Genomic DNA, 20968 nt, shown 5'->3' on the forward strand with positions numbered 1-20968 from the left:
ATAAGTTGCTGTTACACTATAACAATTTAATAGTATGTAATTTTACATTTAATTCATAAACGTTGGAATAATTTGTGTAAACTGTTGTACTAGTTTGCAATATGAGACGATTATAATTCTGTAATTAAACCTGTACGAAAAATAAACCCTTTAAACTACTAAAGTGTTTGAGTACATACTGAAACCGTCTTCAGAAGAATTCTAATCTGAATCGGGTGCGGTGTATTGTGATTCATTCCGAAATCTCGTTCTAACGTTGTTTTTTGTATAAAAAGTGTAATTTTATGGTGAAAGGTAAGCCTACCATTTTTCTGTCGCCTCAAGAACGAAAATTGAAAAAGTGACGAACGCAGGTGGTTGTTTTCACGTTATTAATAAAAGTCGATGAACTTTCAAGCACAACATGGACGTTCATTCTTATTTTTTATAAGGGAAACTTCCCTTAAAAATGCCACTCTAAAGTTCGCTAAATGCCGAAAGTGTTGAGTAAAGGAAAGTTCAGTATGGGTTTAGGGGTAATTTGTCGAAATTCTTAGTGTAAATAGTAGTAGTCCTCTTGTCTAGTGGCCCTGCTAATTTGTTTCTTATTACAGGTGTAATCGTTTAATCACCTTTCGACCATGAGTTACATGCAGGCTAATCAAAATCGATCAAGTAAGTATTTTACTCGTTGGGCTTGTTCATTGTATTTGCTTCAAATAAGCGGAGTTTCGTGTTTGTGTGTTTCGGTATAGGGCTATTGTTACTATCACTTAACGACTTACTATAGGTAGATAGTAGTCAATATGTATGTTGCTATACTCCGGGTTCTTAATCAACGTGTTTTGTCTTGCATTTAAGAGACTAAAGTGTCGCTTTTTATCACAGATAGATCACAGGACCAACGTGCGTCCTTATCCCTGTTTGTTTTCTGACACGAAGATTTTCCCCTTGGATTAAAACACACTTTAGTCCCTTGGTATATAATATACTATTTTTCTGTAGTTTTAAATAGTGGAAATATATAGATAACCCTTAGGTTTAAGAGAGCGTTTAAGGTAGGTACACAAAAATATTAATAATAAATAAAGTAATGTATATTTTTTAAATGTAATTATCTATTTCTTGTAACATATCGAAAAAAAAAGAACATAAAGACAATAATATGGAAATGCAATACCTATACAATTGTTTTGGTTTAAGGGAAGGATAAGGTGCTCCTTTTACACTTAGGGTCAATTTTAACACTATATCTTTAATAAATGAAGCATGCGCCCTTTTCCAATAGTATGTTATTTTTACTTAAAGGCAAAACTAATTTGTTGCTTCCTTTGAATGAGGATTAAAATGATTTCCTAACATGGAATTTGTCACCTGGACTTGTTTGATATAAAATGTATAATAAAATAATGTATATAAAAATGTAATTCCAGAAATGAAACATCAATCTGTGGGTATTTCTGTTTGTTCTCCAAATGGCTACTGTTCTTCTGCCTGCTTTGTAAATTTTTCTGTTTCTACATCGTTTTTTTTTGTCATTTCTTGAATGTAAGCTTCTTTCTGTATATTTTTTATTAGTTTGCAATTTTTTCTTTTCAATTCAATTTGTCTTTTCTATTTTATGTTTTCCTAGTGATCTTCTTGGTCTCTGTTTTTATCTAAAACTGTTTTTGTTTGTTTTTCTTTTTATTTTCTAAAGTTCTTGTTTCTGAAATTTCTCCTTTTCTTCTATTTTTGAAACCAATAGATTTTTATTATTATATATGTATTATTATTTATATGTTCATTATTATCTATGACATTATCTTATTTCCTCTGTAATATTACCGCTGTCATCTAAGACCAAGACCAGACTTGCGGTTTTCGCGATCTTGTGCCACTTTGCCACTCTGGTTATATACGTTTGTTTCTGAGATGCAGGGTGAAAACGAAAAGTTTGGGATGTCATCATATGTTGCTACCTATGTAAAATTTAAAAAAAAGGCTATTTTACAAATTTTCACGTAGCCAGTGGCGGAAGTAGTAAAAAAAATGTTTTTATCTATTTCTGAAATTTGGTGTAAAGTAGGCATTTTTTAAATGCAACACCTTGTATATCTTAACGTCAATTTTGTTGCGTTCTTATCCTGATTACATTGAAGTTATCACAACCTATATTTTTTTAGATTTTAGTTATGAACCAAAAGTAAAACCCTTTTTTTTATAGTTTTTAAATAGTGGACCATGGAGATTACATTTTCTAAACTGCCATTGTTCAAAACTATCGTTCAGAAACTAAACAACTAACAAACATTTTTCACACCGAAAATCTAAATTCCCTTTTTCCTAAATCTTGCGATCTCTCCTCGTCCGCTGAGAGATTTCATCTAGGTATCTGTTAATTTAACTCTGAATGATCTCTTTAATTACTGAGTAAATTTTTTACACCCACCAGTGGCGAATTTTTTTCAAAATGCCGATGCCTAATTTCCCATTAGTTAGTGTCTTTTGTGCTACCAATCCCGACGGCTGTTAAAAATCCCCTCAATTCAAAACCTACACGCTCAGTAAATTCGGCGTTGACTTTATTTAATGATTTTCTAAGATATGTAATATAATACTATATCCCTATTAAAACGGATGTAAGCTGACCCCTCCCTTAGCCTCAGTGGCGCGACTGACCATTAAGGGAATTTAAAAAAATACCCACGAGTTCATGATACTACAGTCAGCCAGTTTGTTCACCTTTTCTGATTGTTTTGCCCGTCTGTTCTTTGTATTACAATATATTTATTTGACAGTGTCCCACAATAACTATCAAGGCCCCGGCGATCTGCCCATGGGGTCGTCCAAAGAACAGACGCTCATGTGGCAACAGAATTCCTACATGGGCGATTCTGGAATTCATTCCGGCGCGGCGACGCAGGTGCCGTCGTTAAGTGGGAAAGAAGACGAAGAAATGGATCTGTTCGACCTCGATCAAGGTTTCACTCAGCAATTCACTCAAGATCAGGTTGATGGTAAGTTTTTACACCTTCCCTCAAAGGTTGCTACGATGTAGTTCTCTAGAGATGAATAACCAGCTGAATCAGACTCGTTCGCAAAGAGTTCGAGCGGCCATGTTTCCGGAAACCCTCGAGGAAGGTATTGAGATACCCTCGACGCAGTTTGATCCACAACACCAAACGGCTGTGCAACGTTTGGCCGAACCGAGCCAGATGTTAAAGCATGCCGTGGTCAATTTGATAAACTACCAGGATGATGCGGACTTAGCGACTCGAGCTATTCCCGAATTGATCAAACTGCTGAACGACGAAGATCAAGTGGTTGTGTCCCAGGCTGCCATGATGGTTCACCAACTATCGAAGAAGGAAGCATCGCGGCACGCCATCATGAACAGCCCTCAAATGGTTGCAGCATTAGTTCGTGCGATTTCGAATTCTAATGATTTGGAAACCACTAAAGGGGCGGTGGGCACTCTACACAAATTATCACATCACCGCCAAGGTTTACTCGCAATATTTAAAAGTGGCGGAATACCCGCTTTGGTGAAACTGCTCAGCTCGCCTGTAGAAAGCGTCTTATTCTACGCCATCACCACATTACACAATCTACTTTTGCACCAGGACGGCTCAAAAATGGCAGTGCGACTGGCGGGCGGGCTACAAAAAATGGTAGCTTTATTGCAGCGAAACAACGTAAAATTCTTGGCCATTGTTACGGATTGCTTGCAAATTCTCGCTTACGGCAATCAAGAGAGTAAATTGATCATCCTCGCTTCGCAGGGACCAATCGAACTCGTTAGAATTATGCGGTCCTACGATTACGAAAAGTTATTGTGGACTACATCCAGAGTTTTAAAGGTAAAACCTTGTTCTTATTACTAATACAATTTTTGCTTTTTTGTTTTTTTAAATGCACATCAGTACTATCAAACAAAGAAATCTCATTGGGCAGTTTTCAGCATATAAATTGGCTGAACTCTACTATTCGTACAATCAGATTAACCCTCTTTCAGGACACCACCCCTCCCCCCCTAGATAATTTTACTTTGAATTTTGGTACAGGTGACAGTTGCTATTCATAAAAGAGATGAGGTAGGTGTCTAGGTATCTCTTCTTTTCATGGTCTAGTTGTCGTTCGAGAAGGGTACTCACAATGATGTGACCTTATGTATATTTCAAAGTGGAAGAGACATTTGGGTTGTTCATCAAGGCATGAAGATCACGTAAAAAAATTGAGTTTACTTGAAATAAATAATCGTTTTATTGTCTTGTCCGGCATGATAAACATGGAGGACGCGTATGCGCAAAATCAACATTTTCATTTGTCAAGCATTGTTTCTAAAATGTTGACAATAAGTTTATTTGAGTCAAATTTGCCAAGCCAGCCACTCAGTGTCCATCGAAGATTTCTGAATGGATATCTCCATGGATTGGTTTTAAAATGCTAATAATAATAATAATAATCTAGCAACAAGAAATAACACTCCATCCACAACTGACAAACATTTTCTTCAGGTTCTTTCCGTGTGCTCAAGCAACAAACCAGCAATTGTCGAAGCGGGCGGCATGCAAGCGCTCGCGATGCATTTAGGCAACCCCAGCCAGCGTCTCGTGCAAAACTGCCTTTGGACGCTACGCAACCTGTCTGACGCCGCGACGAAGGTCGACGGTTTGGAAGGTCTGCTTCAGTCATTAGTGCAAGTTCTGGCGTCGTCGGACGTAAACGTCGTGACATGCGCGGCCGGTATCCTCTCCAATCTAACCTGCAATAACCAGCGCAACAAAGTGACCGTGTGCCAAGTAGGTGGCGTTGACGCGCTCGTTCGTACAATTATATCCGCCGGCGACCGAGAGGAAATAACCGAACCGGCGGTGTGCGCCTTGCGTCACTTAACATCAAGGCATGTTGAAGCGGAAATGGCACAAAATGCCGTGAGACTAAATTACGGAATTCAAGTGATCGTTAAATTGCTCAATCCACCGTCGCGTTGGCCACTTGTTAAGGCAGTGATCGGGTTAATTCGTAATTTAGCGTTATGCGCGGCAAATCACTCGCCTCTACGCGAACACGGAGCAATACATCACCTGGTTCAGCTTCTGATGCGAGCCTTCCAAGATACCCAGAGAGTAAGTTCTGTCGCACCACTGAAATGCGAACTTATTCCCACTTTGCAGCGAGCTAGCGTTGCAAGCGGAGGCAGTCAGCAGCCTGGTGCTTATGCTGACGGTGTTCGAATGGAGGAAATTGTCGAAGGGACAGTTGGGGCTCTACACATATTGGCTCGTGAATCCCACAACCGCGCCATTATACGTCAACAAATGGTTATACCTATCTTTGTTCAACTCTTATTTAACGACATAGAAAACATACAACGCGTCGCTGCAGGCGTGCTTTGCGAGTTAGCGGCGGATAAAGAAGGTGCCGAAATGATCGAGCAAGAAGGTGCAACGGCGCCTTTAACAGAACTTTTACATTCACGAAATGAAGGTACTATTATCGAGCGTTCTCGTCTTGCGTAATACGACTTTACTTTAGGTGTTGCAACTTATGCAGCGGCAGTTTTATTTAGAATGAGCGAAGATAAACCTCAGGATTATAAAAAGCGATTATCAATGGAACTTACCAACTCACTATTCCGCGAGGATAACTTATGGAATGCAGACTTGGGAATGGCGCCCGATCTTCAGGTAATTTAATAGTTCTTCTTTTTTAAATTGGTTGAATTTGCTTCTGCTTCTTGTTTGGTAAGTATGTGATAGCAGATGTACGTTCCTTTAGTGGATTTTTATCATTTTGTAGAACTTAAATGAATTTTTTTATCAACAGTTTTGGTTTGTGCACTTTTTTTATTTTGTGTTGTTTGCGTTTTATTATTAGGATATTTTGAGTCCTGATCAGGCTTACGATGGCATGTATGCACAAGGTCCCCCTAGCGTTCACAGCAGTCACGGAGGCAGACAGTATCAGCAGGAAGGTAAGTTTATCAATGTTAACCATATTTCGACTGTTACAAAATAACAACTAATAAAATAAGGTACAGTATTATAATTAACTTTTCACGGAATGCATAACACAAAAGGTAAATGAGCAACTTTTTAAAAATTACCTTGCCATTCTCCTTTAATATACTAACTTACCTTACAAAGTAGCTTCTATATATACAAGGTACAATAGGCGATTTGTCTTTTGCTGTAGATAATTTTATGGTATTAAAACGACATGTTGGCTTTAGTGTTTAGTACTTCTTGTACTTGCATGTTTGCTGTGGTAAATTACAGTCGTATGAGACTAACCGTGCCATACCAAATGGACAGCACTAACCACGTAACATTTTAACTTGATGTTTAACGTGGCTTGTTACAAATCCAAACATTACACGCCTAAATGCAATGTTGCAATTTTTGTGTAGGGTACCAGATACCAGTAATAAATATGGAAGGCTTAGAAATTGGGAGGGATATGGACGCAATGGATGTTGGCAGTGCAGACCCCGAGCTTAATTTTGACCCTATGAACGAACTACCCACTCCTCCCCAGGATAACAACCAAGTCGCAGCTTGGTATGATACTGACTTGTAAGCTTAGTTTCTACTTACCAACAAATCAAATTTAATCGTGTTGAATGTGTAGCATTTAAGACTGTCCATTTACTACATACTATATATAATCATCATAATTGTGGTTTTTTTATAGATATTTTATGTCATGGATTTAGTCTGTGATTAATTTTATATTTTGATTATTTTCTCAACCTTTTCACTATTTTTAAGTGTTGATGTAATCAATAACTAAATTTATTGAGCAGTATTTATTACATACTTTTGTATTTTATAATATTTTTAAGATTCCTTTTTTTTGTGATTTGATGGTTTTCGAAAAGAATTCAAATTGTTTATTGACCACTTGCATCTTTGAAAACCATTATTGTTATTTGTCTACAAGTGACTGTGAGCTGATGAGATACACAACTATCACTTTTTTAACTCGCACAATGGCCCAAATATACAAATGACTTTGGTGTTTCCCAGCTTTTACGGTGGCTTGTTAAGCGACTAATTATATTTAAGTCCTTTTTTTTCTCTCTGAAGTGAAATATGTGTAATGTGTGTAAGGCAAGAGTTTTATGATTTGAATACTGCTCCGCCCTGTACATATTTACATTTTCAGTTAGTATGATACTATAAATACTTCAATATTAAAACAGGGTAGCTACAGAAATTTTACTGCCTGTAACTTTAACTTTATTAATGTATTTGTAGTTAAAAATAATTGACTATATTCTATATCTACTTTTTTCTATCCTTCCCTTTTTCACAAGACAGAATCTTTCAAACAATTTTGAAATTTTATAAATTTCTGTGAATAGCCCGATCTTTTACTGAAGTTGCCTGAACCGACAGTGTATGCGCAAAATTTGAATAAATGCAATTTCGTAACGGAAAGAAGGTACAATAACATCGGCGCAGCAATCCCGGTCTTCGAATCCTCAAACAATATGACAATCATCAATACTACTTTGACTCAATTGGTATTACAGGAAGCGTTACTAATAACCAAACGTCATTCAAATCATTGCAAAATTAAAATGGAGGATCAATTTGTTCCACAAACAGAATAATTGCACACTCGAGTCATATGTACCTACCTAAGTCAACTGGATCTATAATGAAGAAGAAATACATGGAAGCAACACTAGGTACATTGTAATAGATGAGTCCTCATAAAACCTTAGCAACAGTTCAAAATCAATTTCACTACTGTAGCTAACACTATGCTTTCATGTACGTTCCCAAAAGGTTTCTAATAAGTGAGATGATTTTTATACATATTTAAAGGCGACACTGGGGTGTGAACTCCATAGGCAACTGGCGACAAATATATATTGAGTAATTAGACGGGAAATCACGAGTTTCAGTCTTGCGGGCCTGAATAGGTAATTGCAACCAATGTGGTTTCGTTAACCAAATAACTGGATGGCAGCCATATTAACAAAAAGTTAGAGTCAATGCATGCCTTTCTAGCGGCGATTAAATTAAACACTGACAATACCGTCAGGCAAGTGTACCCGGAGTGAGAGTCGACTCGACTTCCAACCTCTGTCGCAAATGCAACAGAAAGATTAAAGATATCGCCCATATAACTGGAAGTTAATTGCCGAACCAAAAAACAAAACAATTAACGTACACCACCAAACAAGCAACAATTAACGTCCATCACAAAAACGAGCAAATCCGGAACGTCTTCCTCTGCTGTTTTAAAACATTCTTCCTTTCTGTTTCCGCGTCTTCTCTACTGGAATTTACCTCTTCAAAGTCAAACACCTGCGTTTTCTTATCAGAAATTTGCATATCTTGACAGTAATTAGCTTAACACAACGATAACAAATTTCTTACGGCAACGACCGGATTTAAATGAGATAACTTTATCTCTAATATTTCTAAATGAATAATAAAATAAAATCCAAATACGACAAATATAAACATAATTAATTCTTAACCAAAATCATATCAAATTCAATTACCATGATCGACTCTGTGTTCAATCCCAAATTAATAACTACATTTACGGTTAAAAATAATTCAAATTTAACATACAGGCTGATCCATCGTTATTTTAGGTGCAGATGCCAAAAAAAAGAGGGTCCAAAGTTTTTCACAAAGTGCAGGATGAAACTAAATCTCCATTTCAAAACTATACCTACCCCATCTAGCAATTGGCAAATGCTGTGCAACCTAATAGTGCGGCGTTGGTCTGAACTATATATATTCACCTCTGAAGAAGAAGATTGAAACCCTAGAAACGTAGAACATATTTACACCCTCCATGGGAAAATATTAAAGAAAATGACACTCAAGGAAAACTTTCCCCTCTACTATATATAATTCAATGCGCTTCTTGAATTTATTCTCAGAAGGGAGATTATAACAGGGTAGTAAATCGATTGAACATAGGTTTGAGGTGTGTACCTACGATAGAAAACCCCATCAGGATTTCACAGCATTTCACTACCAAATAAAGCACCGTATGAGACCAGGAAATTAAGAGAAATATTATAAGTAGTTACCAGTTAGGTATATAAACAAAACATAAAACCTATCTATCGACATGTAGCCCAATACTTGATAGCACATTTTTTTAATGTATAGGCAATCCTAAATATACTCGTAATTGCAAAAAATAAGTCGTACATTTCTCAACATAATTATACTAATGTTGAATCCGTATTGATTGTACCTAGTACCTATAGTGTTCCTACTTCTCATGGTTGTGTTGACTTCCCCTGTCTATTAACTTGTGCAGTATTTTCCCCATTATTGGAAAGAAACTAGGCGAACCCCCATATTGTTTCCAGTTTTTGGGATCCCGACGGTTTTTACGGCTTGCCATATATTTGGAAAACGGCTCATTTTTCGAAATACGTTTAAACGTAGGTTTAAAGCACCGTCCACTAATAGTGCGCACGATTCAATCGCCGCCGTCTTATTAATAGGGTTGGTTTCTATTATTAATTCTCTAATGTCTTGCCGAGGGAGAAAATCGCCTGACTCTCCGTTCATGTAATGGTCCGTCTCTTCCCCTTCACCCAGACGGGGATTTTTAGACAAATATACGACTACCTACGTGTGGATTAGGGTGGCGATGGTTTCGTCGTTTGACGTGGTCCATACATTTTTGACTGGGTGGCTGGTTTCGGACTAAGAGTCAAGTCAGTGGTGTAGTGGAGCCGGAGCGGCACTGCTTCTGAGAGGGGAGCGGCGCTCCGGCACAGGATAGGAGACGGAGATAAGGTAAGTGATGATAACTAATGATATTTGCGAGTTAGATAAGCCTTACACCTTTAGAGCAATAATTTATTCAAAAATCTACGAACTGAAATTGTTTCAAAACCCATTTATTTTACTGCAAATTTTTAAAAATTTTCCTGGACCCCAATTTTGCTTGGGGTGGGGGGTGTATTCGATACCATTGGTTGCCTGCATTTTAAGGGCTCCGGCACTCCTAAATTTGGCACTACACCACTGAGTCAAGTATAGAGTTTTTGAAACGTGTATGTTTTTCTTTTTCATTTTAGTCTGGTACTCCCTTCAAAAGGTTTCGTACTCAATCCTTATAGGGATTCCGTCTATTCTCTGAGACTTATTGCCAGCTTGTTCTCCCACCAACTGAAATATGTTGTTCCTTCTCCACCTTCACGCGCTCTTATACAGCATGCAGCATTTTGCAATAGGTAGAACTGTATTCTGGACCCACGCCGCCAGCCTCTTTGCATATCATCATATTGTGCGTCACAGACTCCTAGTATACCATCGTTGAATCTTGACTGGCAGTATCTTTTTGAATTTGCACCAGTCTGATTTTTTTAATATAAATTTAGGACGTAATATTTTGTGTCCCTATAAATTGCATCAGTGGAAAATTTAGTAAATTGATTAATGGTCGATCAGGGAATCCTCCTCTAGTATCCTGAGGAGATGGTACATTTGGGCTAGCGGTTATGCCGATCCAAAACGTGCAATTCACTGTCTGGAAGGTGAGGTTGGAATGTGGGTCATTCCATTTTACAGAACCCAAGGCATTATTCAAGTCGTAAAGCGCATCCTCTCTTTGGTTGGTTAATTCGACACTCCCAGACCGAGCGTGTATTGCGTCACCAGCACTTATTTGTTTACTAGTCCCAGCGTGATGGTTGAATGTGCAATTTCCGATTATACTGACGTTGAATGCGTTCACCAGGTGAACCGCTTCACGAGCGCTACCCTAAATGTCTGATAACGACTCGCTCAACGCTACTTTGTGAGCGTCAAGCGTACACTTGTAACGCCTCAGTCTGGTGAATAGGCTGCTCTGTTAGGTCTGTTTAACACATAACCCCGGTTTTTGGTTCAAATATATTGACGCTTCATTTTTACTCAGCACTTCGGTGGGAGTCTCGCCTGTGTTTGCCTGGAACGCTGTTATTGTAGTATATGTATGGGTCGCGGAAGGGGGGAGGGAGACTGATACAGTAGCTCTATATACATTTAAAGTGATCTTAGAGAGGTCCCTGGTTCCGTACTGCAATCTTGACTTACTCTATACTTACAGCTTGCAGCTATGGAGAAAAGAATGCAAGCAGTGACATCTATCTTTCCGGGGTAGAGTGCGAGGGAAAGATTGCATCGGGAAGAGTTTAACGGGCAGAGTACAGCGGGAGGCGTGCAACGGAAAGAGTGCAGGAGGGCGAATTCCGCGAGGGGAATGTACTGGAAAGAGTTCAGCTGGAAGAATGCCGCCGGAAAAGTACAGCAGGGAGAGTGCATGCACGTGAAAAAGTTCATCAAAGATTAAGAAAATCGAATCTCAAAGCCTTCCAATTTTCTTAATCGACTCAAGTAACAGTACACAGTAACGGTAGAGAAAAGCTTGGAACCACCATGCTTCAATAAAAAATGAACGGAATATAATTAAGATACCAGGCTAGCTTTCAGCCTTCATCTTCATCGCGAAAATCCTTGTTCTTCGGTATTTGCGCAGGACGGCTGAAGTAGAGGACTGATCACGATTGCTGTAAATATAAGTAAGGTATTGATATTTCTAATATTTTTCCCAGTTTATCATATCTACAGTTTACCCCTCCACTGATTATCTTAATATAAAAAGTCAGCTTGGTATTCCGTAATGAGGATCTGTCCGCCTCTGTGGTACCCATTTCAGCAGCAACATATAAGCAAAGAGTACCTACCACTCTTTATACTTATAAGTAAGGAAAGTAAGTATAGGAATTAGTTGGAGACAGTATACCTCCTTACATTTTAAGGATCTTTCATCGATCATGCCGATGGATAAAGTGGTTAGCTCTGAAGTATAGAGAACTAGGAATATCAAATATATATGTCTAATGCATGGCACAGCATATAAGAAGGAAGCAAGGATGGTGGGGTTTTGTTTGTTCTTCATACTTTATAGTCCAGGCAACGAGTGCTAAAAGGGGGGTGTGCCCGGTATGACTGGAAGCGGAAGGTTTGACTTCAGGACCTTGTTTGGACCCCTTAGGAGGTAACCATACTCAAAGTCCCCAGGATTCCTACTGGAGCCTTCCCGGGGGGAGGGGTGCAAAGGTCAACATTTTCTGTTTTTCGCTGATAGGTATCTTGAAAACGGTGCGTCTAGGAAAAAATTGTTTTAAGAGCAAAATCAAAGCCCATAAAATTGTCTACAATTTTGATTGTATACACTTTTTCGAAACCGTTTCCGCGATATACGCTCCGGAAGGTCGGAAATTTTTGAAAAATCGGTTTTTACCTCACGTTTTTCATCAAACATTCCTTTATATCCTGTGAACCGATGATCTGAGAAAAAATCCGCCTTCGAAAAAGTTGTAGAGCATTAAATTTCCTTTCCGAAAATATCGCTCCTTCCCAAATTATCGTTTAACCGGTCAAAAGTTACAGCAGTTTTAAAATTTCCTGAAATTTTTCGTCATCTTCTATATGCAACAATTTCAATGATTTCTCACCTACGCACCTGCTATTTTCCATTTTAACATTTAAGTCTGTACGCTCATCAATGTAAGTCATTTAAGGCCATAAGTCGTAAATCAAAAGCAGTTCATAACGCGACCGATAGTAGTTGTATTTAATATGCACCTGAAGTCAATACAAAAACCCGTTCTATACGGCCGAGATTTTCTCAAAACAAACCTTATGGAAACTTGAAAATGATAGAACAATAGTTTTCATTTTTTCAATTACCTAAAGGTCAGCGGTTCCCAATACTTTCATTAGTCATGTTGTTCGTGTAAAGTTTATGTGTTTGTGTATCTTACCATACAACAAATTGTATTTTCTATTCGACACAAAATCCCGTTGATATGTATGTACACTGACTGGCAAAAAAAGTGGCCACCCTGAAATAAATGCAATCAAATGTGTTTCATTGTTAAATTAGCATTTGCTTGTATTTGTCACAATCTGTTAGAACGGTCGATGTTTTAATATTTTAATCTTACCCACTTGGGTGCCCATTTATTGTCCTTATATCATAAATAGAAGTTAAAATGGAAAATAGCAAGAGTGTAGGTGACAAATCATTGAAATTGTTGCATATAGAAGATGATGAAAAATTTCAGGAAATCTTAAAACTGCTGTAACTGTTGACTGATTACGATAATTTGGAAAGGAGCCATATTTTCGGAAAGGAAATTTAATGTTTTACAACTTTTTCGTCGGCGGCTTTTTTCTCAGATAATCGGTTCACAGGATATAAGGAATGTTTGACGAAACGCGTGGGTAAAATCAATTTTTCAAAAATTTCCGGCCTTCTGGAGCTTATATCGCGGAAACGGTTGGGAATTTCGAAAAAGTGTATACAATCAAAATTGTAGACAATTTTATGAGCTTTGATTTTGCTCTTAAACATTTTTTCCTAGACGCACCCTTTTCAAGATATCAGCGAAAAACAGAAAATGTTGACCTTTGCGCCCCTCCCCCCGGGAAGGCTCCAGTCGGAATCCTGGGGACTTTGAGTATGGTTACCTCCTAAGGGGTTCAAACAAGGTTCTGAAGTCAAACCTTCCGCTTCCAACCATACCGGGCATATTCATTCGTTGCCTGGACTATTATCAGAGATTTTCGTATCAACCTTAGATAATACATATTAACAATATAAGTAGGTATATGATCTAAGGAGCTAAGGTATCAACCACCCCTACCAATTGTTACTAAACCTAATGACTGGGTATAAATATCAAACAATTTTAACAATATATGGAAATGCGACATCAATAATTACCTACTGGCCATGCAGGTACCTGCTGTAATTGCACTTACACAATTTCTATAGGCATACCTTTACTTACCTCTATTTCTATAAAATTGATTTTGAATTTTATTGCGAAACGGCAGTAAAATTTATTATGCAACTACGATATCCTATTCGAGCAAAGTACCTACCTAATTTCAATTTATATAATCCGGACGATAATATCGTTCCCACACCCAACACCGGAATATCAGCTCTTAAAAAAAGCCAAGTACTACGCGCTCTTTCCGTTTCAGAAGAGAACGTTTTCTGATTAATAAATATCGCAAATAATGGTACCTTATTAAGTAAACTTTCACAACCGGGCTATTGCAAGGTAACTTATTTATCAAACGGTAAATATACTATGTTTTCTTTTGGTCAGTTACCTCATAATATTATTAGATGTAGTAGCCAAAAATTATACTTTAGAAATTGTTGCGCACGGTCAAGCATAAAAGAGAGGGTTAACATTAAAACCGGCGCTTAAGCTGTAGAAACGGGGCGAGAATGCACCAGTTGCTTTATTAGCATTTTTAATTCATTAAAAACTGCATCAAAGCACCGAATAGATGTAAGCATTTTTAATTCATTAAAAACTTAAAGCACAATAGATGTAAGTCTATAAGATAATATACTGACCTGAAGTGCAGTTGCAGTAAGTAGGTAAGTATTGCCGGAGTGGGATATTGTTACGTTTAGCGAATTGATGTCGCGAAACTAGAGGTCTAAAGACGCCGAAGACCGGTGAAAGACTTCATTTACGTTTCAAAGGTGCTCGTTATAGTGTCAATTATATTGTTATGAAGTGCGCGGGATACTTTACATTACACATTTAAAAAGTAAGTACAAATTTTGAATATTTTACCGAAAAAATTACGCGGGAATTTCTTTTATTTACCAAATGATCCACTTAACCCAGAACTCATTATTACTTGCTATTGATCTACTTTTTTTAATTACCCACTACATCGATTATCTTTTTGCGCTTATATACCAGTCGTTTTCGAATTCAGACGAAGATGGAATAAGTACAAATTTTAAATAGGTACTGGATATTCGCACCAAGTCTGAGTATTTCATCATACTGTTTGTAGATTTACCAGTTACAGCTAATTTTGTTATTTTCATCTATTTAATAGGGGCTGAATGGGTAGAGAATTAGTTAACCAAAATGTGTCTTGGAAAAGTGCAGCGGGTTACCAACATCTATAGTTTGCTGTAGTTTCTGAAGCTATTTAGCAATCAATCCTCTGGGGTTTTGATCAAGTCAACGATTATTCTCGTAAAGTCACATTGTCACATGTCAATGCACTTTATGGAATCATGCCATATAGGAAAGATTTGCAGATACCTACAGTAACTGCTTGGATTATAGCTTGTGTTATTGAAAATACTAAACATTACATTACACAAACTCTGGTTTGTTAAATGCATTTCACTTACCAAAATGTCACGAAGAGTTTGTAGAAGTCTATCTTTGTACCAAAGCTGCACCAAAAGTGAAATTCTTCCATCTATTACCTTTGTACTCCCATCTAAAGTATTACTATACTTGCTTATATATCAAACCCTTATCCAGATCGATGAAATAAAGACGATTGAATTAGATTGACCTGATGCAAGCCGGGGCTCTAAAGCTAAACCACCAGGACAAAAGGAATTTTTTCTATTTCGGTGTCACAATGATGATTTTGTACAACTGTTTTCGGCCGAAAACAGTTGTACAAAGACAGTGATTATAGTCGTTTTTTTTGGTAATTCATCTCTTAAGTTGGCAGTTACTAGTTAGTACAAGTAGGTACTTCGTTGGGTACTTCCATGTTTGAACTTCAAAATGTCAGTCTTACTACGCTCCCAACCTAAAACTTAACGGCATAAAAAGTGTTCCCAACATAAAACATGTTAGTTCTAATGTTCCCTATAGTTTCTGATAATGATTTTTTTAATTAAATTAAAGCACCGAAATAGAAAAAATAGTATGGAAAACGCGTGTTACCATGCTTTATTGTAATACTCCTATCTTGCGGACACTCGTGGCTACGCTTCGCGTCGCCACTCGTGCCACAAGATAGTCGTATTACAATAGGTCGCATTGTAACACTTGTCTTTCAATATACTATTTCCTGACTTATTATTTCAGACTTTTATAATGATAGTATAATTAGAAGAAAGTTCAAGCGATAATGTGATGCAATTGTCCATGATGTAAACAAATTCTTAATTATCAAAAGACTTCCGCCTGTAAAGTGGAGAAGTAGTTTCGTAATCAAATTGTACAGATCTTCAGGATTTTGTTGGATATTTTGTAAATAATGGTGGAATTTAGCTCAACAGTTAACTTATCAAGTAGTGAACACCCTAAAATACATACTTTGCAGGCGAATATGAAAATGTGGTGAAAACTGTCTCTGCTGCATTAATAATACCTATACCAAATAACGACGTATTGTCAAACAAAGTTAAAGAAAGGTTAAAGGCATGCACCATTTTAAGAAGCACCCGTTTTCACAATTCCGCTGAGATTGCGCATGCTTTCCCACCAAATACCTTCGTTTGGATCGTTTTTCAGTAATCCCAAATAGAAAATTCAATACTGTTCCCCCAGTTTACAAATTCGACGTTTTTTTAGTGATCGTTTGCGTTTGGTCATCTGTTGCAGGATGGTTATCGGGGAAATGTTTCCTTTTCAAAGAAATTTGTCCGATATGACTATCACACGATTAGGGCGTTGTGCGCGGATGCACCATCCTGTTGAAACCAATAGAGTTTCCAACTTTTACCTGGCACATCTTCTGAAGTAATCGGAATTTTCCGGTTTTCTTTACAGCATGATAATAACTCTTTCATTGCGCAACATTTCTCTAACTCGACTATCGTCGTATCTTCTATGATTTCGGAGATCCCCATGATAGACACCCTTATCTTGGACACAGTGTATATAAATTAAAGTGTTTCCTTCGCGTCTCCATCACAGCAAGCTACCTGTAATTAGTCAAAAAATGTACACTTCAATGAGAACAATCATAACAGCAATTTTGTAAGACAGAAAGTCACTGCTAATGAAAAAGGACTTCAGGAAGTTGTTACAATGGAAAAATGCAATTAATTGTGTATAAATCGGATCTACAAAAACGGCAAAGCGGTGTGATTCTAAGGGGTCATTGGATTTGGCCCATTTTCATTAGGTTTGTACATGTGGCAAAGCCTGAACCGAATCCATCTGAGTGTTTACAAGTTATCGTATTTACAGACAGACTCCCCTACATAGCTTTGCATTGCTTGCACTGAAACTGCAGTAATGGGATTTTAAACGAACGTGCGAATCTTAGTTTTTCTCACCTGTTATCTTTATTATGTCGCAATTTTTCAAAAATGGTAAATTATATTTGGTATTATTCATATTTCTGTAACAAAAAAAATATGACTCCCTCTAAACCTAACCTGACAATACCTATTCAAGAGCCAGGTCACAGAATAACATATGAATGTAGAATTGTAGAGAAAATAGAAAAGAGGCACATTTGTTAATTTTCCTGAAGAATTTCAACAGAGACTGTATTGTTGTCTGGGTACTAATGGAGACCGTTTTGCAAATTTAATAATAATTTTATACAATTAAAACGTGAAATGTGTGAAATTTGTTTCAAATGTATCTTGTCTTGGTTTCTTAAAATTAACTCGTCCATCCAAATTTGATTTTGTAGGTTTTTTTTAGAGACTTTTATGACTTTTAAAATAATATGTTACTCGAAGGAGTATGTATATTAAGATTTTAAAGTAGGGACAGCTCAGGGTGGGGAATGAATGCTAAAACTAGAGCGAACCTCCCTTAAACGTCCTCATCAGAGCTATCTAAGTTTATGTGATTTTGCAATTTCGGTTTTTTTTTAATTACAAATTTCAATCGGTGGTTCGTTTTGAAATGAAAGCCCTGTGTGTCTGATTTGTGCAAATGCTGAGTATAGCAAGTCTGTTTGTCTAACATTTAATTTTAGTGAAAGCGATAAGAGTGGAAGTCTGTTCGTCGATAAACGCTACCGTTACGCAGCGCGTCGACTTTGGAGATCCTTCATCCGATATTGTAACGGGAGCAAGTTAATGGGATAATTTTTATTTTAACTGAAGAATTCTGAAGAACACTATACGGAAGGGTCAACAAATATTTTATTTAGTTTCGATTATCCTGGTGCAATGCTCAGAAAGAATAAGAAGTGAATATGTTACGTTACGGAAGCTTCAGTCGTTAATTTCCAATCATCTCGCGTTGTTGTGGCCCTGGGGGTCCATATAAGAATCTGTTGGAAATTGTCAATCAACACGTTGCGGCATCTAACGCTAAATAGGTATTTCCCAAAGTAGGTAAAATGTTCCTGGGTGCTAAGCGGAGGCAGTTTGTGGCAGAGTAAAGAAGAAAGGAGCAAACGATATGAAGAAGGCATAATGAAAGGAAACAATTGGATGATGCGTTTCGATTAATTTAATTTGCACTAGAGTTTGTATATGTATACGCGATATAACTACCAGCATTCTGCTAGATTAATCCCATAGTTACTTCAGTCGAGAATTACGGAAATGAGGGGGGCGTGATCAAGGAGTAATATTGATCTGTGAGGCACAAATTCTAAAAGTGAGTCTGAAGGGGGGTATAAAGAAGCGTGGAGGCTAGAAGGAGCAGTGAAAAATAGGATGCGCGAAAAGAATATGCACTACGAAGAAAAAATTCAAGGGGTATTATGAAGGACGAATGAGAGAGCTTTGAAAAAGGCGTATAGGAAGCGTGAACGAGGTCTGAAGAGGATATACGAAAAGAATAAACGCATAACCGAGGATGTGAACGAGTCACAAGGAAATGTAGGAAACTAATGCAGTTGGAAGAACACAAGAAGGCGTCAAGTAAGTGTGTGCAGACGTAAAAGAAAGAGACCAGGAGAAGAAACTAGAGTAAGGAAGTGTTAAGGAGGAAGACATAAGGGTCATGGAGAAGACATGAAACCATGGCAAAAGATGCGTAAAGGGAAGAGGAGCGATAATAAAGCATAAACAAGGTCTCCAGGGGGTAAATATAAAGGGTGTGAAAAAGACGCGAACGACACGCGAAGAAACTGTGAATGTTGAGCAAAGATAGCATAACTGCTGTATGCAGAAGGCGTAAACGAAGATGCAAAAAGAGAAGGTGTGCAGAAGATATACTTAAATGAAGAAAGAGTAAACAAATGTTTCAAAACCCATTCCGCGTAACACAACTGTAGATGAGGAGTAACGGGCAAATATAGACCATAGCAGCTGTCAATTAGCGAAAACCCTCTAGGTAAGGGGCTGAGATCTCGATGGAACAGACAAGCAGGCGACGAAAAATCAAGCACATGGGCGTTACCTCAACTTCGTTGTGTTACGCCAAAAAGAGAAATAAAGGAACTATGAACGAACCATGAAAGATGGGCACCGGAAGGTACATGAAGATAATTTTGTATTTCTGTCTGTCTGCCTTTCCGTCTGTATGTCTGTGCGTATGCACGATAACGTTGTTTAGAAACCTCCGATCGCTTTGACAATTAAGTTCCCTGCCGCGTGCCATTGCATACAAAATTTTATTTATCGCACAATGCGTGATCAAATGACGTCACTCTACTTCGAGAAACTTGTTTTGAACCAGCCGTTACTGTTAGCGATCTGAAAAAACTTCTTTGTTTATCACAATGAGTTTTAATGTCAGTTCTCCAACTCGTGAACGTTCCTTCGCGTATATTTTACTACTCGCAAGTAAAAGGCTACAAAAAAGTTTTTATCTCGGAATTTACTGTATTTGGGTGTATTCGCACACATGTAGAGGGCATTACATATTATAAGCAAGTAAAATAATTCGATGGTACAGGGGATCAAAACAAGCACTTGTTCCAAAGAAACCCTCAAAAAAGTGGTGAAATTTGCATTTCTTCTTTAGTTTTTTTCACAGCAACCATTAGAATTAGAAAGACTGGTGGTACGTCTTTGAATAGGTTTTGGGGTATGCCCTGAATCACCTTCTTATACCCATCCATCTCCTGCTAGTATAGTCAATCACTGTAGCAATTTAATGTAATTTCTTCGAGGAGGAAGACTCTCCGATTACACTTACATGCAGGATATTAACGATGTCAGATTTATCTATGGATTATAACTATGCTTTGCGAAGAAACGGATGCCGAAAGATGTGATTACGGAAATCCTTTACTCCGGCCTTTAAATAATAAAGCAAAATTCCATTATTGATACCAATAAAGCGGTTTATAAGAATTAGTCCAAATTATGTACCTAGTATGGCAGTGTGCACAAAATCAGCCCCTTTCTTTGGCACAAACCTTATACCTTACCTATCATACCTACAAAAACTGTTGAAACTCTATTCTGATCAATACTGCTTAGCTGAATTAGATTAGATCAATTACTGATATATGCGGAAGGACAGCAATTGTTCCAGTTTTACAAATAATAATCAAAACCAGCTATTTACAGTTCGATCAACACTGGACACAATGCCCTATTTCCCCTCAAGCCATAATACCGACTTTAAGATTGAAATATCTGATCTAGTTGCGAAAAAGCAGATAACTGCCTTCCTTCAATTTGTATTTACAAGGTATATTAGGTAAAGCTTAATTGGTGCTATTAACGGTAAGGTGAAGGTTAAATTGTCCATTATTAAAGTGATCTTATACGTTTTTCGTAAAACAGCACCAGATTAATTGAACTTTCAAACTGGAATTTTAGAAATTGCTGCATCTGTTCAATGTTAATGGCAATCAGATTTAATAGGATATTACACGTGCAATTAAATTCGAACAATAAATAAACACGTCGTGGTAAATGTAAAAAATCCTAACATTGCGAGTGAGCGAGTAATTTGCATAAGTCTACTTCTCAGACAAAGAGATAGGTATTGGTATGGATATTTTGTTGTGTTTAGGTGGTGCCCTGCATTTTAATTGAATGACGTAAAGAAACTATTGGCATTATAAAAAACATCTTATTTGCTACCGATGAAAAGTGCGGTTAACGGCGAATTTTTGTACCCAAAAAAACAATTTAGATTTTTCACATCTGCCATCTGGATTTAAAACCTTTCAGTATTTGCATATTTACCTCATTTTGCATCTGATGCTAATGTGCGGAAGTGGACGATTTATGTATTATAGATATGAAATAAATTCATTTCATCGCTTTCCTTGACATTAATTTTCTAATG

General features: G+C 37.4%; 2 protein-coding genes across 6 annotated transcripts in view; both read left to right on the plus strand.

Annotated features, from left to right (window-relative positions):
- The first annotated feature begins 156 nt into the window (after positions 1–156).
- On the plus strand, positions 157–7247 carry LOC116175823 (armadillo segment polarity protein). Of its 3 annotated transcripts, XM_031494138.1 has the most exons (9): positions 157–294; positions 594–654; positions 2760–2978; positions 3028–3821; positions 4479–5090; positions 5139–5451; positions 5500–5651; positions 5842–5938; positions 6374–7247. In XM_031494138.1, the coding sequence occupies exons 2-9, from the start codon at positions 621–623 to the stop codon at positions 6541–6543; spliced, it is 2391 nt and encodes a 796-aa protein (XP_031349998.1). In that variant the 5' UTR covers positions 157–294; positions 594–620; the 3' UTR covers positions 6544–7247. The 3 variants fall into 3 exon arrangements, with proteins under 3 accessions (XP_031349998.1, XP_031349997.1, XP_031349999.1); XM_031494137.1 differs by having other exon boundaries at positions 4479–5451; XM_031494139.1 differs by lacking the exon at positions 5842–5938 and having other exon boundaries at positions 4479–5451; positions 6374–6524.
- A 6814-nt stretch (positions 7248–14061) lies between these two features.
- Positions 14062–20968, plus strand: part of LOC116176658 (atrial natriuretic peptide-converting enzyme) — a 29806-nt gene continuing 22899 nt past the window's right edge. For 2 of the 3 annotated variants that reach the window (XM_031495377.1, XM_031495379.1), the window contains exon 1: positions 14381–14585. The gene's annotated coding sequence lies outside the window, so the exon portion shown is untranslated. Of the gene's footprint in view, positions 14081–14380; positions 14586–20968 lie in introns of those variants that run through there. The other variant, XM_031495378.1, reaches the window with a different exon arrangement.

Source organism: Photinus pyralis, unplaced genomic scaffold, assembly GCF_008802855.1.
Source record: "Photinus pyralis isolate 1611_PpyrPB1 unplaced genomic scaffold, Ppyr1.3 Ppyr1.4_LG7, whole genome shotgun sequence".
In the NCBI taxonomy this organism is placed as follows: Eukaryota; Metazoa; Arthropoda; class Insecta; order Coleoptera; family Lampyridae; genus Photinus; species Photinus pyralis.